Source organism: Salmo salar, unplaced genomic scaffold (genome assembly GCF_905237065.1).
Source record: "Salmo salar unplaced genomic scaffold, Ssal_v3.1, whole genome shotgun sequence".
Taxonomy (NCBI): Eukaryota; Metazoa; Chordata; class Actinopteri; order Salmoniformes; family Salmonidae; genus Salmo; species Salmo salar.
In genome coordinates this window covers 79,674-107,505 of record NW_025548356.1, presented here as the reverse complement: position 1 = coordinate 107,505, position 27,832 = coordinate 79,674, and the positions used below count along the sequence as shown (strand labels likewise).

Sequence of the window (27,832 nt, the reverse complement as noted above, 5' to 3'; positions counted from 1 at the left end):
CACACTGAATCAATGACTTTAATAAGATAATTACCACACTGAATCAATGACTTTAAGATCATTACCACACTGAATCAATGAGTTTAAGATCATTACCACACTGAATCAATGACTTTAAGATCATTACCACACTGAATCAATGACTTTAATAAGATAATTACCACACTGAATCAATGACTTTAAGATCATTACCACACTGAATCAATGACTTTAAGATCATTACCACACTGAATCAATGACTTTAAGATCATTACCACACTGAATCAATGACTTTAATAAGATAATTACCACACTGAATCAATGACTTTAAGATAATTACCATACTGAATCAATGACTTTAAGATCATTAACACACTGAATCAATGACTTTAATAAGATAATTACCACACTGAATCAATGACTTTAATAAGATCATTACCACACTGAATCAATTACTTTAAGATCATTACCACACTGAATCAATGACTATAAGATCATTACCACACTGAATCAATGACTATAAGATATCTACCACACTGAATCAATGACTATAAGATATCTACCACGCAGAATCAATGAGTTTTGAGGCTGGTTAGGATTTACACCTTTAAAGGCCTTCTCTACACCTTCAGAGGATGGGTCGTAGCTTCACAAGCTGACAAGAACTGTTGGCTAGTCTGGTAATTACAAGGCTAGAAAGGGGGATAACTTTTGTTGAAGGTGAACTTGTGTGAACTTTTGCACTAGATAGGGCCACCGTTGTTTTGGGTCAAAGTAAACAACCTTTTGGGAATATCCAGTCACGTCTTTGATAGTTTGATAATGTTGTTAAAAATAAAAGATACATACTTGATTACTGGTAACCTTAGCAACACTTATTTTTTTCTGGGCTCCCAAAGTGCGCGGTGGTTTAGGGCACTGCGTCTCAGTGGTTGAGGCGTCACTACAGACACCCTGGTTCGAATCCTGGCTGGATCACAACCGGCCCGTGATTGGGAGACCCATTCGTCCGGGTTTGGCCGGTGTGATGAAAGAAGGGCTTTATCAATAAATGTGATTGATCCCTCACTTTGTTTTGTGTTGTTTGTTTTCAGCTGGGTTTGAACAAACATCATAACACTGAGGGTGGGGTTAAGGTCAGGGTTAAGGTCAGGGTTAAGGTAGTTTAAGAGTCACTTTTTGATTTTGGTTAGTCGTTTTGCAGGTCTTGTAGGTGGATACATTTTTTTGAAAGGCATGATTGACGCTCATGAATGGCAGTGGAAAAACGAGTCCAGCAAGTTAGAAAAAAATTCCAAGTCTCATTTTCCGTCATCGTACAAAACCCCCCCTCTGCCCAGGAGTTGATCATCTTTAGTTCTCAGAAAGAGAGGTGAAGTTATTGGTGCGTACTTTCTCATCCGAGTAGTCTACAGGTCCTAGCCGACACAACGTCTCTGATATTCTCAGGTAAGAAGCAGCTTCGGTGAATTTGACTGTCATGATTGCTTGTTCAAATTGTATTTATATTTTTCTTCCTATTTCAAGACATTAGTAGTCCTAGATCTAACTATGCAATTGAAATCTCCATCTGTTATTAATGGGATACTATAGGTATAAACCCATAGATGTAGGCTAACTGTTGCCATCTGTTATTAATGGGATGCTATAGGTATAAACCCATAGATGTAGACTAACTGTTGCCATCTGTTATTCATGGGATGCTATAGGTATAAACCCATAGATGTAGGCTAACTGTTGCCATCTGTTATTAATGGGACACAATAGGTATAAACCCATAGATGTAGGCTAACTGTTGCCATCTGTTATTAATGGGATGCTATAGGTATAAACCCATAGATGTAGGCTAACTGTTGCCATCTGTTATTAATGGGATACTATAGGTATAAACCCATAGATGTAGGCTAACTGTTGCCATCTGTTATTAATGGGATACTATAGGTATAAACCCATAGATGTAGGCTAACTGTTGCCATCTGTTATTAATGGGATGCTATAGGTATAAACCCATAGATGTAGACTAACTGTTGCCATCTGTTATTCATGGGATGCTATAGGTATAAACCCATAGATGTAGGCTAACTGTTGCCATCTGTTATTAATGGGACACAATAGGTATAAACCCATAGATGTAGGCTAACTGTTGCCATCTGTTATTAATGGGATGCTATAGGTATAAACCCATAGATGTAGGCTAACTGTTGCCATCTGTTATTAATGGGATACTATAGGTATAAACCCATAGATGTAGGCTAACTGTTGCCATCTGTTATTAATGGGATACTATAGGTATAAACCCATAGATGTAGGTTAACTGTTGCCATCTGTTATTAATGGGATGCTATAGGTATAAACCCATAAGTGTAGGTGATTGCTTGACGGGATATTTTTAAAGCGGTGCAGAATTGTTGATGTAGCTTCACCAGGACCAATCAGATTCACAATTTAGAGAGAGAGAAAGATGGAGAGAGAGAGAGAGAGATGGAGAGAGAGAGAGAGAGAGAGAGAGAGAGAGAGAGAGAGAGAGAGAGAGAGAGAGAGAGAGAGAGAGAGAGAGAGAGAGAGAGAGAGATGGAGAGACAGTTGGAGAGAGAGAGAGACAGTTGGAGAGAGAGTGAGAGAGAGAGAGAGAGAGAGAGAGAGATGAAAGGGAGGTGTGGTCGGCCCAGGAGGGGAGAAAGAAACAGGTTGGACTCACTTCCACTTCACATTGTTAAGATAATTACCACACTGAATCAATGACTTTAAGATCATTACCACACTGAATCAATTACTATAAGATAATTACCACACTGAATCAATGACTTTAATAAGATAATTACCACACTGAATCAATGACTTTAATAAGATAATTACCACACTGAATCAATGACTTTAAGATCATTACCACACTGAATCAATGACTTTAAGATAACTACCACGCAGAATCAATGAGTTTTGAGGCTGGTTAGGATATACACCTTTGGGGGTTTTAGGCTGGGTTTCTTTATATGTACTTTGTGACGTCTGCTGATGTAAAAAGGGCTTTATAAATAAATGTGATTGATCCCTCACTTTGTTTTTTGTTGTTTGTTTTCAGCTGCGTTTGTACTAACATCATAACACTGAGGGTGGGTTTTTTTTTGGTTAAGGTCAGGGTTAAGGTGGTCTAAGAGTCACTTTTTTGATTTTGGTAAGTCGTTTTGCGCGTCTTGTAGATGGGATACATTGTTTTGAAAGGCGTGATTGACGCTCATGAATGGCAGTTGGAAAACGAGTCCAGCAAGTTAGAAAAAAATTCCAAATCTCATTTCCCGTCATCGTCTGGTAATTACAAGGCTAGAAAGGGGGATAACTTTTGTTGAAGGAATTGTGTGAACTTTTGCACTAGATAGGGCCACCGATGTTTTGGGTCAAAGTAAACAACCTTTTGGGAATGTCCAGTCCCGTCTTTGATAGTTTGATAATGTTGTTAAAAATAAAAGATACATACTTGATTACTGGTAACCTTAGCAACACTTTTTTAATTTATTCTGGGCTCCCGAGTGGCGCGGTGGTTTAGGGCACTGCGTCTCAGTGGTTGAGGCGTCACTACAGACACCCTGGTTCGAATCCAGGCTGGATCACAACCGGCCCGTGAGTGGGAGTCCCACTCGTCCGAGTTTGGCTGGTGTCGGCCTTCATTGTAAATAATATTTTATTCATAACTGACTTGCCTAATTAAATAAAGGTTTCATTAAAATAAACTGTATATAGGGAATAGGGTGCCTAAGCAGTGCACTATAATGTATATAGGGAATAGGGTGCCTAAGTAGTGTACTATACTTGTAGAAGGTTAAATAAATGATCGTAATAATAATGATAATGATAATAATGAGATTAATAATAATTACAATAATAATAATAACGATAATAACAATGATGATATCAATAATGATAATAATGATGTAATAATAATAATGATGATGATAATAATAATAATAATGATATTAATAATGATGATAATAATAATAATATTAATAATAATGATAATAATGATAATAATGATGATAATAATAATGATGATAACAATAATGATAATGATGATAACAATAATGATAATAATGATGATGATAATAATAATGATAATGATAACAATCATGATCATCATTATTATTATTAATATTATTATGATAATGATATTGATAATAATGATAATAATAATGATAATAATAATGATAATGATAATAATAATAATGATAATAATGATAATAATGATAATAATAATGATGATAATAATTATAATGATAATAATAATGATGATGATGATGATAATAATGATAATGATAATAATAATGATAATTATAATAATAATGATTACGATAATGATCATGATCATCATCATTATTGTTAAAATTATTTTGATAATGATATTGATAATAATTAATAATAATAATTAATCATAATTATAATAATAATAATAATATTAATAATAATAATCACGATAATGATAATGATAATAAAAATGATAATAATCATGATAATAATCATGATAATAATCATGATAATGATAATAATGATAATAATAATAATGATGATAATGATGATAATGATAATAATAATGATAATAACGATGATAATAATAATAATGATGATGATAATGATGAAACGAATTATAATAATAACGATAATGATAATAACAATGATGATATCAATAATAACAATAATACTAATAATTATGTAATAATAATAATAATAATGATGATGATGATAATAATAATAATGGTATTAATAATGATGATAATAATAATAATAATAATGACAATAATAATAGTGATGATAATAATAATAATGATGATAATAATATTAATGATAATAATAATGATGATGATAATAATTAATAATTATGATAATAATAATCATGATAATAATCATGATAATAATAATAATGATAATGATGATGATGGTGATGAATAAATATTAAGAAGAATGATAATAAGAATGATTATAATAATAATGATGATAATAATAATAATGATAATAACGATAATGATAATATTAATAATAGTGATGATAACAATAATAATAATGATAATAATGATGATGATAATAATAATAATAATAATGATGATAGAAATAATAATAATACTGATAATAATAATGAAGATAATGATAACGATGATAATAATGATAATAATATTAATATTAATAATAGCAATAATAATAATGTTAACAATAATAATAATAATAATAATAATATTGTAATAACAATCATAATAATAACAGCGATAACATTAATAATGACAATAATAATAATAGCGATAATAATAATAATAATGATAACAGTAATAATAATAATGATGATTGATGATGATGATAATAATAATAATGGTATTAATAATGATGATAATAATAATGATAATAGTAATAATAATAATAATGATAACAGTAATAATAATAATAATAAAGATAATGATAATAATGATGATAATAATAATGATAATAGAAATAATAATAATACTATTAATAATAATACAGTAATCTACAGTGAAAGCAGAGCAGAGGGCTGAAGACATTGGAAGCAGGCTGAAAAGACACCTACTGGTAAACACATAAGGGATACCGTTAATACAACTGGAAGTATTATGGGATTGCTTTTTTGAATATCAACGAACATCATGTGATTTTGGAATATTGACTAATCTCTAATTAATGTCGGTCAATGACATCATCCTTCAACAGCTGTTAATGGAAGATCCAATGGGGTTCATTTATGATTGATGTTGTGTGGTTCACCTCTACAGAGACATAAAAGGACATGGATATGAAGCCTCTGATGATTCTCCTCCTGCTAGCAGGTAATACACTGTGTGTGTGTGTGTGTATGTGTGTGTGTGTGTGTGTGTGTGTGTGTGTGTGTGTGTGTGTGTGTGTGTGTGTGTGTGTGTGTGTGTGTGTGTGTGTGTGTGGTGTGTGTGTGTGTGTGTGTGTGTTTATGTTCCTTAGTGGTTAACCTTTCATTAGGTTAAACACGTTCTATATGTCTTCAGGGGATGCACAGCCTCATTCTACCACTACAAGCCAGAAAAAAGGGTTATGTCTTTATCAGCCTATAGATGTTAATTTCATACCCCTGTTGTTGCAGCAAACTTGTTGTGTATTAAAAAAAAAAATTAAAACTACAAAAGTTTGTAAATTTCCTATTTAAAATGTCAGGTTAATGTTGTTACCATCATTTATTCAGCAGGAGCTGTCACCACCAACACTCCTGCAGCAGCTGCTACCAACAACACTCCTGCAGCAGCTGTTACCACCACAACTCCTGCAGCAGCTGTCACCACCACCACTCCTGCAGCAGCTGTCACGACCACCACTCCTGCAGCAGCTGTCACGACCACCACTCCTGCAGCAGCTGTCACCACCACCACTCCTGCAGCAGCTGTCACCACCACCACTCCTGCAGCAGATGTTACCACCACAACTCCTGTAGCAGCTGTCACGACCACCACTCCTGCAGCAGCTGTCACGACCACCACTCCTGCAGCAGCTGTCACCACCACCACTCCTGCAGCAGCTGTCACCACCACCACTCCTGCAGCAGATGTTACCACCACCACTCCTGCAGCAGCTGTTACCACCACAACTCCTGCAGCAGCTGTTACCACCACCACTCCTGCAGCAGCTGTTACCACCACCACTCCTGCAGCAGCTGTTACCACCACAACTCCTGCAGCAGCTGTCACCACCACCACTCCTGCAGCAGCTGTCACGACCACCACTCCTGCAGCAGCTGTCACGACCACCACTCCTGCAGCAGCTGTCACCACCACCACTCCTGCAGCAGCTGTCACCACCACCACTCCTGCAGCAGATGTTACCACCACAACTCCTGCAGCAGCTGTCACGACCACCACTCCTGCAGCAGCTGTCACGACCACCACTCCTGCAGCAGCTGTCACGACCACCACTCCTGCAGCAGCTGTCACGACCACCACTCCTGCAGCAGCTGTCACCACCACCACCACTCCTGCAGCAGCTGTCACCACCACCACTCCTGCAGCAGCTGTCACCACCACCACTCCTGCAGCAGATGTCACCACCACCACTCCTGCAGCAGCTGTTACCACCACAACTCCTGCAGCAGCTGTTACCACCACCACTCCTGCAGCAGCTGTTACCACCACCACTCCTGCAGCAGCTGTTACCACCACAACTCCTGCAGCAGCTGTCACCACCACCACTCCTGCAGCAGCTGTCACGACCACCACTCCTGCAGCAGCTGTCACGACCACCACTCCTGCAGCAGCTGTCACCACCACCACTCCTGCAGCAGCTGTCACCACCACCACTCCTGCAGCAGATGTTACCACCACAACTCCTGCAGCAGCTGTCACGACCACCACTCCTGCAGCAGCTGTCACGACCACCATTCCTGCAGCAGCTGTCACCACCACCACTACTGCAGCAGCTGTCACCACCACCACTCCTGCAGCAGATGTTACCACCACCACTCCTGCAGCAGCTGTTACCACCACAACTCCTGCAGCAGCTGTTACCACCACAACTCCTGCAGCAGCTGTTACCACCACCACTCCTGCAGCAGCTGTTACCACCACCACTCCTGCAGCAGCTGTTACCACCACAACTCCTGCAGCAGCTGTCACCACCACCACTCCTGCAGCAGCTGTTACCACCACCATTCCTGCAGCAGCTGTTACAACCACCACTCCTGCAGCAGCTGTCACCACCACCACTCCTGCAGCAGCTGTCTCCACCACAACTCCTGCAGCAGCTGTTACCACCACCACTCCTGCAGCAGCTGTTACCACCACCACCCCTGCAGCAGCTGTCACCACCACCACTCCTGCAGCAGCTGTCACCACCACCACTCCTGCAGCAGCTGTCACCACCACCACTCCTGCAGCAGCTGTCACCACCACCACTCCTGCAGCAGCTGTCAGCACCACCACTCCTGCAGCAGCTGTTACCACCACCACTCCTGCAGCAGCCGTCACCACCACCACTCCTGCAGCAGCTGTCACCACCACCACTCCTGCTGCAGCTGTTACCACCACCACTAATGTAGCAGCTGTTACCACCACCAGTCCTGCAGCAGCAGTCACCACCACCACTACTGCAGCAGCTGTTACCACAACCACTCCCACAGCAGCTGTCACCACCACCACTCCTGTAGCAGCTGTTACCACCACCACTCCTGCAGCAGCTGTCACCACGACCACTCCTGTAGCAGCTGTCACCACCACCACTCCTGCAGCAGCTGTTACCACAACCACTCCTGCATCAGCTGTCACCACCACCACTCCTGCAGCAGCTGTCACCACCACCACTCCTGCAGCAGCTGTCACCACGACCTCTCCTGTAGCAGCTGTCACCACCACCACTCCTGCAGCAGCTGTTACCACCACCACTCCTGCAGCAGCTGTCACCACCACCACTCCTGCAGCAGCTGTCACCACCACCACTCCTGCAGCAGCTGTTACCACCACAACTCCTGCAGCAGCTGTTACCACCACCACTCCTGCAGCAGCTGTCACCACCACCACTCCTGCAGCAGCTGTCACCACCACCACCCCTGCAGCAGCTGTCACCACCACCACTCCTGCAGCAGCTGTTACCACAACCACTCCTGCAGCAACTGTCACCACCACCACTCCTGCAGCAGCTGTCACCACCACCACTCCTGCAGCAGCTGTTACCACCACAACTCCTGCAGCAGCTGTTACCACCACCACTCCTGCAGCAGCTGTCACCACCACCACTCCTGCAGCAGCTGTCACCACCACCACCCCTGCAGCAGCTGTCACCACCACCACTCCTGCAGCAGCTGTTACCACCACAACTCCTGCAGCAGCTTATACCACCACCACTCCTGCAGCAGCTGTCACCACCACCACTCCTGCAGCAGCTGTCACAACCACCACTGCGCCAGCAGCTGTTACCACAACCACTCCTGCAGCAGCTGTTACCACCCCCACTCTTGCAGCAGCTGTCACCACCACCACTCCTGTAGCAGCTGTCACCACCACCACTCCTGCAGCAGCTGTTACCACCACCACTCCTGTAGCAGCTGTTACCACCACCACTCCTGTAGCAGCTGTCACCACCACCACTCCTGCAGCAGCTGTTACCACAACCACTCCTGTTGCAGCTGTTACCACCACAACTCCTGCAGCAGCTGTCACCACCACCACTCCTACAGCAGCTGTTACCACCACCACTCCTGCAGCAGCTGTTACCACCACCACTCCTGCTGCAGCTGTCACCACCACCACTCCTGCAGCAGCTGTCACCACAACTCCTGCAGCAGCTGTCACCACCACCACTCCTGCAGCAGCTGGTACCACCACCACTCCTGTTGCAGCTGTTACCACCACCATTCCTGCAGCAGCTGTTACCACCACAACTCCTGCAGCAGCTGTGACCACCACCACTCCTGCAGCAGCTGTTACCACCACCACTCCTGCAGCAGCTGTTACCACCACCACTCCTGCTGCAGCTGTCACCACCACCACTCCTGCAGCAGCTGTCACCACCACTACTCCTGCAGCAGCTGTCACCACCACCACTCCTGCAGCAGCTGTCACCACCACTACTCCTGCAGCAGCTGTTACCACCACCACTCCTGCAGCAGCTGTTACCACCACCACTCCTGTAGCAGCTGTCACCACCACCACTCCTGCAGCAGCTGTTACCACCACCACTCCTGTTGCAGCTGTTACCACCACCACTCCTGCAGCAGCTGTCACCACCACCACTCCTACAGCAGCTGTTACCACCACCACTCCTGCAGCAGCTGTTACCACCACCACTCCTGCTGCAGCTGTCACCACCACCACTCCTGCAGCAGCTGTCACCACAACTCCTGCAGCAGCTGTCACCACCACCACTCCTGCAGCAGCTGGTACCACCACCACTCCTGTTGCAGCTGTTACCACCACCACTCCTGCAGCAGCTGTTACCACCACAACTCCTGCAGCAGCTGTCACCACCACCACTCCTGCAGCAGCTGTTACCACCACCACTCCTGCAGCAGCTGTTACCACCACCACTCCTGCTGCAGCTGTCACCACCACCACTCCTGCAGCAGCTGTCACCACCACTACTCCTGCAGCAGCTGTCACCACCACCACTCCTGCAGCAGCTGTCACCACCACTACTCCTGCAGCAGCTGTTACCACCACCACTCCTGCAGCAGCTGTTACCACCACCACTCCTGTAGCAGCTGTCACCACCACCACTCCTGCAGCAGCTGTTTCCACCACCACTCCTGCAGCAGCTGTTACCACCACCACTCCTGCAGCAGCTGTTACCACCACCACTCCTGCAGCAGCTGTCACCACCACCACTCCTGCAGCAGCTGTCACCACCACCACTCATGCAGCAGCTGTCACCACCACCACTCCGGCAGCAGCTGTTACCACCACCACTCCTGCAGCAGCTGTTACCACCACCACTCCTGCAGCAGCTGTCACCACCACTATTCCTGCAGCAGCTGTCACTCCCACTACTCCTGCAGCAGCTGTCACCACCACTAGTCCTGCAGCAGCTGTCACCACCACTACTCCTGCAGCAGCTGTCACCACCACCACTCCTGCTGCAGCTGTCACCACCACTACTCCTGCGGCAGCTGTCACCACCACCACTCCGGCAGCAGCTGTTACCACCACCACTTCTGCAGCAGCTGTTACCACCACCACTCCGGCAGCAGCTGTTACCACCACCACTCCTGCAGCAGCTGTCACCACCACCACTCCTGCAGCAGCTGTCATCACCACCATTCCTGCAGCAGCTGTCACCACCACCACTCCTGCAGCAGCTGTTACCACCATCACTCCTGCAGCAGCTGTCACCACCACTACTCCTGCAGCAGCTGTCACCACCACTACTCCTGCAGCAGCTGTTACCACCACTACTCCTGCAGCAGCTGTCACCACCACTACTCCTGCAGCAGCTGTCACCACCACCACTCCTGCTGCAGCTGTCACCACCACTACTCCTGCAGCAGCTGTCACCACCACCACTCCGGCAGCAGCTGTTACCACCACCACTTCTGCAGCAGCTGTTACCACCACCACTCCTGCAGCAGCTGTGACCACCACCACTCCTGCAGCAGCTGTCACCACCACTACTCCTGCAGCAGCTGTTACCACCACCACTCCTGCAGCAGCTGTCACAACCACCACTCCTGCAGCAGCTGTCACCACCACCACTCCTGCAGCAGCTGTCACCACCACCACTCCTGCAGCAGCTGTCACAACCACCACTCCTGCAGCAGCTGTCACCACCACTACTCCTGCAGCAGCTGTTACCACCACCACTCCTGCAGCAGCTGTCACAACCACCACTCCTGCAGCAGCTGTCACCACCACCACTCCTGCAGCAGCTGTCACAACCACCACTCCTGCAGCAGCTGTCACAACCACCACTCCTGCAGCAGCTGTCACCACCACCACTCCTCCATCAGCTGTCACCACCACCACTCCTCCATCAGCTGTCACCACCACCACCTCCACTCCTGCTGTCGCATCAACTGACCCTCCATCTTCTAGTGAAGGAACCCTGGGTCTTCGGTTCAGTCTCGACCAGCCATTCAACTCAAATCTTTCCAACCCGTCCTCTTCAGAGTTCAAGACTCTGGCTTTCAAAGTGCAATCTGACGTAAGTATCAGTGCATTTTCATGCCAGCGTAGGTAGGAAATTATTTCTGGTAGCTCAGATTGATCTGGAAATTCTCAGACTGAAACTTAATTGGGAGGAAGGCTGTTTGACACACGTTTTATTTTTGTATGACAAACCGTTTTTGGGGGGAAATCGTAGGGCAGCGCTCTAAGGCACTGCATCTCAGTGCTAGAGGCGTCACTACAGACCCTGGTTCGATTCCAGGCTGTATCACAGTGGTCTAAGGCACTGCATCTCAGTGCTAGAGGCGTCACTACAGACGCTGGTTCGATTCCAGGCTGTATCACAACCGGCACTGATTGGGAGTCCCATAGGGCGGTGCACAATTGTCCCAGTGTCGTCCTGGTTAGGGTTTGGTTGGGGGTAGGCCATCAATGTAAATAAGAATTTGTTCTTAACTGACTTACCTAGTTAAATAAAGGTTCAATACATAAATGTAAGTGTCCCTTTTAGACTTGTACAATCCTCCTGTAAACCCCTTATCATCAGTGAGCCTGTACATGCCTCCTGTAAACCCCTATCATCAGTGAGCCTGTACATGCCATGTCGTAAAAAGGGTACTATTGAGAGGTCTATTTACTATGAAAGAATTAAACCAAAGCTTCTGTTAATGCCGTCAAGGGCCCTGTTTTCATTGAACCTTTGATCATCCTATCTTTCAACGCAGGTGAACAAGGCTTATGCTGGGACCCCAGGCTTCAATCGTTCTATTGTCAACTCATTCAGGTAAGTGTATGAATTCTCATTACTGATTGACTAGGTTTCTGTTCTACCTTATGTTATTTGTACTACTACACTGATATTGATTACTGCATTGTTGGGTTTAAAGCTTGCTAGAAAAGGCATTTCACTGCACTTGGGCACATGACATTAAAACTTTGACGATTCTGGTGATGATGATTTCTGAGGGTTGTCCATTTCATCTCCTTCTCCTGAGTAGCAGTGGATCTGTAGTTACTGACATGACCCTCGTGTACGACAAGCAGTCTTCGGTTCCCAGCTCAAGCAGCGCACAGACAATTCTCACCAACAGTTCCACCTCCCTGAACATTCTACCAGGCAGCATCAGTGTTGGTAAGTATTCATCTCCAGAGGCGGACTGGCCATCTGGCATTTTGGGCAAATGACCAGATGGGCTGGTCCATTTTCAGTCCAGTGGCCCTGTCTAACGTGTTTTTTTTGCAGCTGTTGCCTCAACCACTCCTGCAGCAGCTGTTACCACCACCACTCCTGCAGCAGCTGTCACCACCACCACTCCTGCAGCAGCTGTCACCATCACCACTCCTGCAGCAGCTGTTACCACCACCACTCCTGCAGCAGCTGTCACCACCACCACTCCTGCAGCAGCTGCTATCACCACCACTCCTGCAGCAGCTGTTACCACCACCACTCCTGCAGCAGCTGTTACCACCACCACTCCTGCAGCAGCTGTCACCACCACCACTCCTGCAGCAGCTGCTATCACCACCACTCCTGCAGCAGCTGTCACCACCACCACTGCTGCAGCAGCTGTCACCACCACCGCTCCTGCAGCAGCTGTCACCACCACCGCTCCTGCAGCAGCTGTCACCACCACCACTCCTGCAGCAGCTGTCACTACCACCACTCCTGCAGCAGCTGTCACCACCAACGCTCCAGCAGCAGCTGTCACCACCACTGCTCCTGCAGCAGCTGTCACCACCACCGCTCCTGCAGCAGCTGTCACTACCACCACTCCTGCAGCAGCTGTTACCACCACCACTCCTGCAGCAGCAGTCACCACCACCACTACTGCAGCAGCTGTCACCACCACCACTCCTGCAGCAGCTGTTTCCACCACCACTCCTGTAGCAGCTGTCACCACCACCATTCCTGCAGCAGCTGTTACCACCACCACTCCTGTTGCAGCTGTTACCACCACCACTCCTGCAGCAGCTGTCACCACCACCACTCCTGCAGCAGCTGGTACCACCACAACTCCTGTTGCAGCTGTTACCACCACCACTCCTGCAGCAGCTGTTACCACCACACCTCCTGCAGCAGCTGTCACCACCACCACTCCTGCAGCAGCTGTTACCACCACCATTCCTGCAGCAGCTGTTACCACCACCACTCCTGCTGCAGCTGTCACCACCACCACTCCTGCAGCAGCTGTCACCACCACTACTCCTGCAGCAGCTGTCACCACCACCACTCCTGCAGCAGCTGTCACCACCACTACTCCTGCAGCAGCTGTTACCACCACCACTCCTGCAGCAGCTGTTACCACCACCACTCCTGTAGCAACTGTCACCACCACCACTCCTGCAGCAGCTGTTACCACCACCACTCCTGTTGCAGCTGTTACCACCACAACTCCTGCAGCAGCTGTCACCACCACCACTCCTACAGCAGCTGTTACCACCACCACTCCTGCAGCAGCTGTTACCACCACCACTCCTGCTGCAGCTGTCACCACCACCACTCCTGCAGCAGCTGTCACCACAACTCCTGCAGCAGCTGTCACCACCACCACTCCTGCAGCAGCTGGTACCACCACCACTCCTGTTGCAGCTGTTACCACCACCACTCCTGCAGCAGCTGTTACCACCACAACTCCTGCAGCAGCTGTCACCACCACCATTCCTGCAGCAGCTGTTACCACAACCACTCCTGCAGCAGCTGTTACCACCACCACTCCTGCTGCAGCTGTCACCACCACCACTCCTGCAGCAGCTGTCACCACCACCACTCCTGCAGCAGCTGTCACCACCACCACTCCTGCAGCAGCTGTCACCACCACTACTCTCGCAGCAGCTGTTACCACCACCACTCCTGCAGCAGCTGTCACCACCACCACTCCTGCAGCAGCTGTTTCCACCACCACTCCTGCAGCAGCTGTTACCACCACCACTCCTGCAGCAGCTGTTACCACCACCACTCCTGCAGCAGCTGTTACCACCACCACTCCTGCAGCAGCTGTTACCACCATCACTCCTGCAGCAGCTGTCACCACCACCACTCCTGCAGCAGCTGTTACCACCACAACTCCTGCAGCAGCTGTCACCACCACACCTGCAGCAGCTGTCACCACCACTACTCCTGCAGCAGCTGTCACCACCACTACTCCTGCAGCAGCTGTCACCACCACCACTCCTGCAGCAGCTGTCACCACCACTACTCCTGCAGCAGCTGTCACCACCACTACTCCTGCAGCAGCTGTCACCACCACCATTCCTGCAGCAGCTGTCACCACCACTACTCCTGCAGCAGCTGTCACCACCACCACTCCTGCAGCAGCTGTCACCACCACTACTCCTGCAGCAGCTGTCACCACCACTACTCCTGCAGCAGCTGTCACCACCACCACTCCTGCAGCAGCTGTCACCACCACCACTCCTGCAGCAGCTGTCACCACCACTACTCCTGCAGCAGCTGTCACCACCACTACTCCTGCAGCAGCTGTCACCACCACTACTCCTGCAGCAGCTGTTACCACCACCACTCCTGCAGCAGCTGTCACAACCACCACTCCTGGAGCAGCTGTCACCACCACCACTCCTGCAGCAGCTGTCACAACCACCACTCCTGCAGCAGCTGTCACCACCACCACTCCTGCAGCAGCTGTCACCACCACCACTCCTGCAGCAGCTGTCACAACCACCACTACTGCAGCAGCTGTCACAACCACCACTCCTGCAGCAGCTGTCACAACCACCACTCCTGCAGCAGCTGTCACAACCAAGACTCCTCCATCAGCTGTCCCCACCACCACCTCCACTCCTGTTGTTGCATCAACTGACCCTCCATCTTCTAGTGAAGGAATCCTGAGTCTTCGGTTCAGTCTCCACCAGCCATTCAACTCAAATCTTTCCAACCGGTCATCTTCAGAGTTCAAGACTCTGTCTGCCAACGTGGTCACTAATGTAAGTATCAGGGTAATTCCATGCCAGCGTAGGTGGAAAACATTTTTGGTAGCTCAGATTGTTCTGGCAATTCTCACACAGAAACCTCCTTGGGAGGAAGGCTGTTTGACACTTGTTTTACTTTTTACGACAATCCATTTTTGGGACAATCATAGGGCAGCGGTCTAAGGCACTGCATCTCAGTGCTAGAGGCGTCACTACAGACCCTGGTTCGATTCCGGGCTGTATCACAGCGGTCTAAGGCACTGCATCTCAGTGCTAGAGGCGCCACTACAGACCCTGGTTCGATTCCAGTCTACATCACAGTGGTCTAAGGCACTGCATCTCAATGCTAGAGGAGTCACTACAGACCCTGGTTCGATTCCAGGCTGTATCGTAACCGGCCCTGATTGGGAGTCCCATAGGGCGGTGCACAATTGGCCCAGCGTCGTCCTGGTTAGGGTTTGGTTGGGGGGGTAGGCCATCAATGTAAATAAGAGTTTGTTCTTAAAACTGACTTGCCTAGTTAAATAAAGGTTACATTCATAAATGTAAGTGTCCCTTTTAGACTTGTACAATCCTCCTGTAAAACCCTATCATCAGTGAGCCTGTACATGCCTCCTGTAAACCCCTATCATCAGTGAGCCGTACATGCCAAGTCAAAAAGGATACTATTGAGAGGTCTATTTACTATGAAAGAATTAAACCAAAGCTTCTGTTAATGCCGTCAAGGGCCCTGTTTTCATTGAACCTTTGATCATCCTATCTTTCAACGCAGGTGAACAAGGTTTATGCTGGGACCCCAGGCTTCAATCGTTCTATTGTCAACTCATTCAGGTAAGTGTATGAATTCTCATTACTGATTGACTAGGTTTCTGTTCTACCTTGTGTTATTTGTACTACTACATTGATATTGATTACTGCATTGTTGGGTTTAATGCTTGCAAGAAAAGCCATTTCACTGCACTTGGGCACATGACATTAAAACTTGAAAACTTTGACGATTCTGGTGATGATGATGATGATTTCTGAGGGTTGTCCATTTTCTCTCCTTCTCCTGAGTAGGAATGGATCTGTAGTTACCGACATGACCCTCGTGTTCGACAAGCAGTCTTCGGTTCCCAGCTCAAGCAGCGCACAGACAATTCTCACCAACAGTTCCACCTCCCTGAACATTCTACCAGGCAGCATCAGGGTTGGTAAGTATTCATCTCCAGAGGCGGACTGGCCATCTGGCATTTTGGGCAAATGACCAGATGGGCTGGTCCATTTTCATTCCAGTGGCCCTGTTTAATGTGTTTTTTTTTGCAGATGTTGCCACAACCACTCCTGCAGCAGCTGTTACCACCACCACTCCTGCAGCAGCTGTTACCACCACCACTCCTGCAGCAGCTGTCACCACCACCACTCCTGCAGCAGCTGTCACAACCACCACTCCTGCAGCAGCTGTCACAACCACCACTCCTGCAGCAGCTGTTACCACCACCACTCCTGCTGTCGCATCAACTGACCCTCCATCTTCTAGTGAAGGAATCCTGAGTCTTCGGTTCAGTCTCAACCAGACGTTCAACTCAAATCTTTCCAACCCGTCCTCTTCAGAGTTCAAGACTCTGTCTGCCATCGTGGTCACTAACGTAAGTATCAGGGCAATTCCACGCCAGCGTAGGTGGAAAACATTTCTGGTAGCTCAGATTGTTCTGGCAATTCTCACACAGAAACTTCATTGGGAGGAAGGCTGTTTGACACTTGTTTTACTTTTTACGACAATCCATTTTTGGGAAAATCATAGGGCAGCGGTCTAAGGCACTGCATCTCAGTGCTAGAGGCGTCACTACAGACCCTGGTTCGATTCCGGGCTGTATCACAGCGGTCTAAGGCACTGCATCTCAGTGCTAGAGGCGCCACTACAGACCCTGGTTCGATTCCAGTCTATATCACAGCGGTCTAAGGCACTGCATCTCAGTGCTAGAGGCGTCACTACAGACGCTGGTTCGATTCCAGGCTGTATCGTAACCGGCCCTGATTGGGAGTCCCATAGGGCGGTGCACAATTGGCCCAGCGAGGTCCTGGTTAGGGTTTGGTTGGGGGATAGGCCATCAATGTAAATAAGAGTTTGTTCTTAAAACTGACTTGCCTAGTTAAATAAAGGTTACATTCATAAATGTAAGTGTCCCTTTTAGACTTGTACAATCCTCCTGTAAAACCCTATCATCAGTGAGCCTGTACAAGCCTCCTGTAAACCCCTATCATCAGTGAGCCGTACATGCCTCCTGTAAACCCCTATCATCAGTGAGCCGTACATGCCAAGTCAAAAAGGATACTATTGAGAGGTCTATTTACTATGAAAGAATTAAACCAAAGCTTCTGTTAATGCCGTCAAGGGCCCTGCTTTCATTGAACCTTTGATCATCCTATCTTTCAACGCAGGTGAACAAGGTTTATGCTAAGACCCCAGGCTTCAATCGTTCTATTGTCAACTCATTCAGGTAAGTGTATGAATTCTCATTACTGATTGACTAGGTTTCTGTTCTACCTTGTGTTATTTGTACTACTACATTGATATTGATTACTGCATTGTTGGGTTTAATGCTTGCAAGAAAAGCCATTTCACTGCACTTGGGCACATGACATTAAAACTTGAAAACTTTGACGATTCTGGTGATGATGATGATGATTTCTGAGGGTTGTCCATTTCCTCTCCTTCTCCTGAGTAGGAATGGATCTGTAGTTACCAACATGACCCTCGTGTTCGACAAGCAGTCTTCGGTTCCCAGCTCAAGCAGCGCACAGACAATTCTCACCAACAGTTCCACCTCCCTGAACATTCTACCAGGCAGCATCAGGGTTGGTAAGTATTCATCTCCAGAGGCGGACTGGCCATCTGGCATTTTGGGCAAATGACCAGATGGGCTGGTCCATTTTCATTCCAGTGGCCCTGTTTAATGTGTTTTTTTTTGCAGATGTTGCCACAACCACTCCTGCAGCAGCTGTTACCACCACCACTCCTGCAGCAGCTGTTACCACCACCACTCCTGCAGCAGCTGTCACCACCACCACTCCTGCAGCAGCTGTCACAACCACCACTCCTGCAGCAGCTGTCACAACCACCACTCCTGCAGCAGCTGTTACCACCACCACTCCTGCTGTCGCATCAACTGACCCTCCATCTTCTAGTGAAGGAATCCTGAGTCTTCGGTTCAGTCTCGACCAGCCGTTCAACTCAAATCTTTCCAACCCGTCCTCTTCAGAGTTCAAGACTCTGTCTGCCATCGTGGTCACTAACGTAAGTATCAGGGCAATTCCACGCCAGCGTAGGTGGAAAACATTTTTGGTAGCTCAGATTGTTCTGGCAATTCTCACACAGAAACCTCCTTGGGAGGAAGGCTGTTTGACACTTGTTTTACTTTTTACGACAATCCATTTTTGGGACAATCATAGGGCAGCGGTCTAAGGCACTGCATCTCAGTGCTAGAGGCGTCACTACAGACCCTGGTTCCATTCCGGGCTGTATCACAGCGGTCTAAGGCACTGCATCTCAGTGCTAGAGGCGCCACTACAGACCCTGGTTCGATTCCAGTCTATATCACAGCGGTCTAAGGCACTGCATCTCAGTGCTAGAGGCGTCACTACAGACGCTGGTTCGATTCCAGGCTGTATCGTAACCGGCCCTGATTGGGAGTCCCATAGGGCGGTGCACAATTGGCCCAGCGTCGTCCTGGTTAGGGTTTGGTTGGGGGGGGTAGGCCGTCAATGTAAATAAGAGTTTGTTCTTAACTGACTTGCCTAGTTAAATAAAGGTTACATACATAAATGTAAGTGTCCCTTTTAGACTTGTACAATCCTCCTGTAAACCCCTATCATCAGTGAGCCTGTACATGCCTCCTGTAAACCCCTATCATCAGTGAGCCGTACATGCCTCCTGTAAACCCCTATCATCAGTGAGCCGTACATGCCTCCTGTAAAACCCTATCATCAGTGAGCCGTACATGCCAAGTCAAAAAGGATACTATTGAGAGGTCTATTTACTATGAAAGAATTAAACCAAAGCTTCTGTTAATGCCGTCAAGGGCCCTGTTTTCATTGATCCTTTGATCATCCTATCTTTCAACGCAGGTGAACAAGGCTTATGCTAAGACCCCAGGCTTCCGTCGTTCCATTGTCAACTCATTCAGGTAAGTGTATGAATTCTCATTACTGATTGACTAGGTTTCTGTTCTACCTTGTGTTATTTGTACTACTACATTGATATTGATTACTGCATTGTTGGGTTTAATGCTTGCAAGAAAAGGCATTTCACTGCACTTGGTCACATGACATTAAAACTTGAAAACTTTGACGATTCTGGTGATGATGATGATGATTTCTGAGGGTTGTCCATTTTCTCTCCTTCTCCTGAGTAGGAATGGATCTGTAGTTACCGACATGACCCTCGTGTTCGACAAGCAGTCTTCGGTTCCCAGCTCAAGCAGCGCACAGACAATTCTCACCAACAGTTCCACCTCCCTGAACATTCTACCAGGCAGCATCAGTGTTGGTAAGTATTCATCTCCAGGGGCGGACTGGCCATCTGGCATTTTGGGCAAATGATCATGTTTTTTTCGGGGGGGGGTAAAAATTATAATTATCTGGCTAATAATTTGGGGGAAAATGAGCCAATATGTTAAAAATGCCAGGGCCAATTTCTGGTCCCAGTCCGCCCCTGTTTCACTGTCACCATACACATCTATAAGAGCAAAGTCAACATTTGAACAGAAACATGAAAAGACAATCCACTTTTGTAATTAACTGAACAATTTCTCTGTTTTTCCTACTTTTTCAGGGTCATCAACCACATCAGGAAGTGCTCCCCAACCCACTGCCTTCTCTCTGGCTGCCTTGCCTCTCAGTTTGGCTCTGTTAATGGTACAGCTGCTGTCTAGCTAATAGCCTGGGGCATAGCTGCTGTGGCTCTGATAGCTGCTAGGCTAGCTAATAGCCTGGGGCATAGCTGCTGTGGCTCTGCTAGCTGCTGGCTAACCAATAGCCTGGGACATAGCTGCTCTGGCATTGGTTTAACCAATCAACGGTTTCCCAGCTCTCATAGATACAGCCTTAAAGCTAGAATCCTTAGTTGCTACACCCATTTTTTGACTTATAAATTAATTATATCTACCCATTGATTCTAGAAGAATATAACATATGAATGCCTCATGAGTTTAGCTCAACTGTCCTACCTCATCAGAACCCAAAATATAAGCTTGTTTTACTCCAATGTTTCTAAACAATGCAAACAAACACTGTATAGCTTTAAAACATTATTAAAACTATAATTCTGATATCATGTATGGTCAGTCCTTGCAACCATAGCTCTGTCTATGAATTTGAGAGTGGTCACATTTGTATTACCAAAAACAGAGAGCAGGTGTGAATTTGTTATTGTTTCAGTTAAGGATTCTAGCTTTAATATGAATTACCTGCTTAAGCATGAGAGTACACAACACATTTTAACCGTGTTAGTTGGCAAAATTATATATGTATTTTAGGTACATTCCCCTACATACAAACAAAAACAAAACTAAATGTACTTTTTGATGTCATGTATGATATTTGTGAAATACTTTAAGAATTCTCATAGTTTTTGTTCATTAATATTTATATTTATAGTATTATTAATAAAGGGATATTATTATTATTATTATTATTATTACTACTATTATTTTAAGTTACTATTATTATAATAATTATTATTATTACTATTATTTCAAGTTACTATTATTTAACACTTATAGGCTCTCACAGACATCAATTCATGATGTATTCACACTTGCACACTATTTATCAGTCAAATTTTTATACTGAAAATAACTAAAAGAAACAACAACTTTCCTATTGTACAATTTTTAATATTTTAATTTTTAAATGTTTTATTTGATCATAGTTCCCTCTTTAATTATTAACTATATTTAAATTTAAATTTACCAGGACCGGGATGATATTTACTTTGAGTTATTTTGGGCATATCACCAAAAATGTGGACCACTACAATGTTTTAAAACTGTTGAAGAGCCTCGCCTGGTTTGTACTTGTCTTGTTATTATTAAATCTAATATATTACGTAACACTCAAGAATGTAGATATGACATTTCTTTCATTAGCGCTGGAATATAATGACATGTCAAAATCATTCTAGGGGTAAATCTCAATATTTTGGTCTAATATCTTTCTAGGGCTACATCTCAATAGTGTGGTCTAATATCCTTCTAGGGGTACATCTCAATTGTCTAGTTTTGTTTCCTCATTGCGGTGCATCTCAATAGTCGAACTAGACTGCCAAATTAAAATGCTCACTAGCAGTTCCACCTGACCCAAATCTAGTGGCAGCATTAGTAAGACAGACAACGTACTATTGAGAATCCCCTACACAACACTAGATACTATTGAGACTCACCCCTACACAACACTAGATACTATTGACACTCACCCCTAGACTACACTAGAGACTATTGACACTCACCCCTGGACTACACCAGATACTATTGACACTCACCCCTAGACTACACTAGATACTATTGACACTCACCCCTAGACTACACTAGATACGATTGAGACTCACATATAGACTACACTAGACTATTGAGACTGATAAGAGAATTATCTAATGAAGGTAAATGAATCAATAATCCATTATGAATTAGTAGTTATGTAGCAAAGATACTAAACTGTAAGTCATTGTACTGAACGTTAGTCCCATCAAGTTTAGAAATGGGTGTGTGAGATACCGGGAGTAGCCTTCAAGGTTCTCCTAATCTATGGGGAAAGGAACAGACAGTGCTGGAACAGTGGTGGGAGGTCAAGGAAGAGATACTGTTCACCAACTGTCTGTGCGTATGTGTGTGCATAGGCTTTCTACTGTTGGTGTGGAGGTGTGTGCGTAAGCGGAGAGAGAAGATAAAATGAACATCTTTGGGCATGTTGGGTAGAACGTTCTCCGAATAAACTGCACAGACTTTTGCAGAAAGCTGAGTCCTTGCCTAATAATTAACCCAGTGTCTTACAAACCCTGGGGATTAGTCAAGGCTTATTGATTGTTAATTATTCATTAGGATGGAACATTTCTTTGCTGGTGACCTGTCTTTATAAGTTTGGGTAGAGAAAAATGTTTTAAAAGCAACCAAGTATTCTATATTTCCTAGAGGAAATTACCAGTAGGTAAGAGATGCACATAGAAGTAAATTGAATCAGAGTTTTGAAAAGCACACACATAGAATAAAATAATATATAATTATTTGCGTTTGAGATAGATATATTGATCAGTCAAAAGTTGCAAGAAACGACAAGAAAATAAGTATAACGTATACGTGTGAGATATAAATAATATGTCAGGATCCATACGAATAATTATTCTAAAATTCTAGGTTAATGATAATAGCGGTAAACAGCACACACATAGAGATCGATAGCAAGTAGACACAGATTGTAATTGAATCAGAGTTTTAAAAAAGCACATAGAATAAGAAGATAATTCAGGATTCATACTAATACTCCTTCTAAAATTCTAGATTGTGAGCAGGAGCAGAATACCTACGATAGTAATTTAATGAACATGAGTAGTAAATCCTCTCAGACGGAGAGGACTCCCACGTCTCCCACAGAGACACCACCTAAGCCCAAATTGTACCCCTCCCTGGTAGACCAGGGGGTGGCGGGAAAACCCAGATAACGAGGTGGCGGTAGGGAGACAGAGACAACCACATCAAGTGCCGCCCGTACCGTTACCCCCTCCCCCATATGCTGGTCCTCAGGGAGCCGAGGGAGGTAGAGAGGAAGAGATACAGAGAGGAGAACAGGATTTAGCAAACTTATTGAGAAAAGTGGATGGAGACAGTCAAAAGAAAGGGGGAGATAGATGCTTTAACGATAACAAACCGGGTCAATTCGCTAGAGATTGTGAGGCACCGTGTAAACACTGCAATAAAGCAGGTCATAATCACGGAGACTGTAAAAAGAGTGAACCGGTTGAGGTAGTGCATCGAACAGTAACTGTCAGGGTGACTGTGTTCAAGAAAAAAAAGAAATGAAAAATTGGATAGGAATAAGGCAAATACATGTTTCAACTGTCAGAAGTCGGGGCATTATGCAAGAGACTCTAAAACACCTTGTGAACATTGTGACCGAGTCGGACACAACTACAGAAATTGTGAAATATAAGCAAAAGCGTTTGCTTAAAATTTGAGGTGCTGATTGTCATTCAACTGTTGGTATGTTTTGCCTGGAAACATACGGTTGTTAGTGGTTGTTTAAGGTATAACCCGAACGTTTTGATAGCTTGTTTAGTTTAAATTGAAAGACAGATTCATTCAAAAATAATAGCGAGGGGATTTCGATAAAGTACGTTGTTTGTGGTCTAAATGGCCTGCTTAAAGGATATATAGAGAATGGGAGTTGTATTTGAATGACGGAATCAAGGAAAAGGCAGTTACCTAAATCTAATGAATTATAAGGAGCGGATGGGTAATTGTAACCACCGAAAGGTGTTTATTTTTATGCTAAAAGAGTTGAAAGAAGTATTTTATAAATTTGGCGATATAGATGGTATTTTTAAAAGTCTTGGACATTTCATAAGAGTGAAGCCGAAAGAGAGATAGAGTTGTAACATTGGTTTTAATCTTGCGATAGAGGTAAGGCAGAAAGTTGTTTGAAAAGAGGTCATGTTTTTCCCTTCCGGGTTAAAAGAGGAGAGTTGGTTGTGAGCGCTGGACTATATGTGGCTGGAAGCGATTCTGGTCTGAATAATGGAATCGTAAAAGTTTAGTGATAAATTCTGGTTATTGATTCGTGGTTCAATTGTTTAGTAACACCAGTGAATTGAACAGGAAGTGAATGTAAGCTAACATTATAATCTGTTTCCATTGCATGGAAAAATGTCAAGTCAGTAAAGTGAATTGCAGGTGGAGTTAATTTTATTTTTACAGGGACGGTGCACATTAAACACAGTTGTGTGTATAATGGCAGGGTATTCCTAGCAAACAGAATGGGCCGGTTTGCAGACAAACTGAAGGGGTTTTAAGGTTTTAAGCAAGCTTGGGTCAAATTAGTCAAATAGTACGTTAAATATGGGGGTTTCATAGATTGGAAGTACAGTATTGTATCCAAGGGTAGTGTATGTTCAATTAAAGTACACAGAACCATCGAGGAAGTTTAAAACGAATGATTAATGATTTGTGGAAGTACAGTAGAGTTATTATTAGGTTTTGTTTGTAGTTAACGTTTGGGTTTCTGAATCGGTGTAGTTTAACCTGTTAGGGCTAGGGGGCAGTATTGACACGGCTGGATAAAAAACATACCCGATTTAATCTGGTTACCACTCCTACCCAGTAACTAGAATATTCATATACTTATTACATATGGATAGAAAACACCCTAAAGTTTCTAAAACTGTTTGAATGGTGTCTGTGAGTATAACAGAACTCAAATGGCAGGTCAAAACCTGAGAGATTCCTTTACAGGAAGTGGCCTGTCTGACCATTTCTTGAACTTCTTTTCCATCTCTATCTTTTACTAAGGATCTCTGCTCTAACGTGACACTTCCTACGTCGTCCATAGGCGCTCAGAGCCCGGGAAAAAACAGAATGTCGTCATCCCAGCCCCAGGCTGAAACACATTATCGCCTTTCTCAAGTGGCCGATCAAGGGACACTGGGCTTAGGCGCGTGACCCGACCGCCCCGCCTTTGTGATTTTTTCCTCTGTTTGCCGAAAAGGAGATTCCCTGTCGGAATATTATCGCTTTTCTACGAGAAAAATTGTGTAAAAATTGATTTTAAACAGCGGTTGACATGCTTCGAAGTACGGTAATGGAATATTTAGAATTTTTTTGTCACGAATTGCGCCATGCGCGCGACCCTTCTTTACCATTTCGGATAGTGTCTGGAACGCATGAACAAAACGCCGCTATTCGGATATAACGATGGATTATTTTGGACCAAACCAACATTTGTTATTGAAGTAGCAGTCCTGGGAGTGCATTCTGACGAAGACAACAAAAGGTAATCAAACTTTTATAATAGTAAATATGATTATGGTGAGTGCTAAACTTGCCGGGTGTCTAAATAGCTAGCCCGTGATGCCTGGGCTATGTACTTAGAATATTGCAAAATGTGCTTTCACCAAAAGCTATTTTAAAATCGGACATATCGAGTGCATAGAGGAGGTCTGTATCTATAATTCTTAAAATAATTGTTATGCTTTTTGTGAACGTTTATCGTGAGTAATCTAGTAAAATGTTAGCGAATTCCCCGGAAGTTTGCGGGGGGTATGCTAGTTCTGAACGTCACATGCTAATGTAAAAAGCTGTTTTTTGATATAAATATGAACTTGATTGAACAAAACATGCATGTATTGTATAACATAATGTCCTAGGGTTGTCATCTGATGAAGATCATCAAAGGTGAGTGCTGCATTTAGCTGTCTTCTGGGTTTTGGTGACATTATATGCTGGCTTGAAAAATGGGTGTCTGATTATTTCTGTCTTGGTACTCTGCTGACATAATCTAATGTTTTGCTTTCGTTGTAAAGCCTTTTTGAAATCGGACAGTGTGGTTAGATTAACGAGAGTCTTGTCTTTAAATAGCTGTAAAATAGTCATATGTTTGAGAAATTGAAGTAATAGGATTTTTAAGGTTTTGTAAATCGCGCCACAGGCTTAAAGTGGCTGTTACGTAGGTGGGACGAATTCGTCCCGCCTAGCCCAGAGAGGATAAGGAATGATGACCAAATGTTCGTGGTTATTTTATGGAAAAAGGAATGTTTAGCTCTCTTTGGGAAAAATTCCTAGGGACAGGATATCTTAAAGGGGTATACACATATGGCATTTTGAAAGTTTTGTTTCTGAGTTTTAATTAAACACGTGAAATTCTTTTGATAGGGAATGTTCTGGAACCTGGGATACAAAATGTGGATAAAGTTCTGTCACGTCCTGACCAGCAGAGGGTGTTGTTGTGTAGTTTTGATCAGGACGTGGCGAGTATGTCTGTGTATGTGTTCTGGGTGTTGTATTTCTATGTGGGTCTGTGTGGCTCCTGACAGCTGGTGATCGTTGTTCCTGATTGGCAGTCAAATATTTAGGAGAATGTTTGTCACTTGGGTTTGTGGGTGGTTGTGCTAACACTGCTAGTCTTTGGTATGTACGTAGCCTGTTAGCCTGTTGTTAGTCGTTTTTGTTTATTGTTTTTTTCCCATGGATACTTTGCTCATATATATTAAAAAGATGAGTATGTACATTTCACCTGCTGCAGTTTGGTCTCTTCAACACGGCTGTAATTATTACAGAACCACCCACCTAAACAAGACCAAGGAGAGGAACGCTGAGTACATGGACTATGGTGAGAAATGGACCTGGGAGGAGATCTTGGAGGGAAAAGGCTCCTACACTTGGGAGGAGATCCAGGATGGAAAGGAATCGCCTTCCATGGGGACAGGTGGAAAGAAATAGGGAGGAACGGCGAAAGGCTGGTGAGGACTGGGAACGCTACCGGGGTACACGACTGGCGAGGAAGCCGGAGAGGCACCCCCAAGAAATCTTTTTGGGGGGGGGCACACGGGTAGTTTGGCTAGGCCAAGGAAGAGCCATAAGCCAGCTACCCGTGATTATGTGGAGGAGCGTATGGAGTGAAGGGCGCCGTGTTTTGCTGAGGTGCGCACTATCTCACCCATACGCACGGTCCACAATGTAGGCAGACTCATTCAATATACAGTTAGTCACATTCAGTTCTCCGTGCCATTCCAGCCCCTCGCAGATGCCGTGCTAGAGTGGGCATCCAGCCTGGTAGGAGGATGCCTGCGCAGCGCATCTGGTTGCCGGTACGCCTCCTAGGACCAGGCTACCCTACTCCAGCTCTACGCACGGCAACCATCAGGCCCCTGCACAGCCCAGTTCGCCCCTGTACCAGCACCCCGCTCGTACAGGGCTGCTAGTTCCATCCAGCCAGGACGGGTTGTGCAGGCGGTGCGGTCAAGGCCACCTGTGCGCCTCCATGGCCCAGTCTTTCCGGTTCCCGCCTCTCGTGCTATCCCGGAAGTGAGTACCTCCAGTATGGCACGACCAGTACCAGCAACCCGGACCAAGCTTCCCATGAGTTGGCCTAGTCCTATTCAGCCTGTTCCCGCTCCTCACACTAGCCCTAGGGTGCATGTCTTCAGCCTGGTACCACCTCTACCAGCCCCACGCGCCAGGCTTCCAGTGCGTCGGCCCAGCCTCAAGAGCCCGGCACCAGTGTGCAGTCCAGAGTATCCGGCACCAGTGTGCAGTCCAGAGTATCCGGCACCAGTGTGCAGTCCAGAGTATCCGGCACCAGTG

General features: G+C 45.4%; 1 protein-coding gene and 1 long non-coding RNA gene across 2 annotated transcripts in view; both read left to right on the top strand.

Moving 5' to 3' along the window:
• The first annotated feature begins 1,170 nt into the window (after positions 1-1,170).
• Positions 1,171-6,413, top strand: LOC123732921 (uncharacterized). The gene is made up of 3 exons (XR_006763494.1): positions 1,171-1,428; positions 5,742-5,795; positions 6,182-6,413. It is a non-coding gene; the product is annotated as an uncharacterized lncRNA (long non-coding RNA).
• Positions 6,414-12,137: 5,724 nt separating this feature from the next.
• Positions 12,138-27,832, top strand: part of LOC106596187 (mucin-5AC-like) — a 57,986-nt gene continuing 42,291 nt past the window's right edge. Inside the window, exons 1-9 of the mRNA XM_045712237.1 lie at positions 12,138-12,146; positions 12,305-12,363; positions 15,182-15,521; positions 16,279-16,337; positions 16,566-16,699; positions 16,812-17,134; positions 17,928-17,986; positions 18,215-18,348; positions 18,461-18,783. Of these exons, the coding sequence (XP_045568193.1) occupies positions 12,138-12,146; positions 12,305-12,363; positions 15,182-15,521; positions 16,279-16,337; positions 16,566-16,699; positions 16,812-17,134; positions 17,928-17,986; positions 18,215-18,348; positions 18,461-18,783 (1,440 nt within the window). The remainder of the gene's footprint in view (positions 12,147-12,304; positions 12,364-15,181; positions 15,522-16,278; positions 16,338-16,565; positions 16,700-16,811; positions 17,135-17,927; positions 17,987-18,214; positions 18,349-18,460; positions 18,784-27,832) is intronic.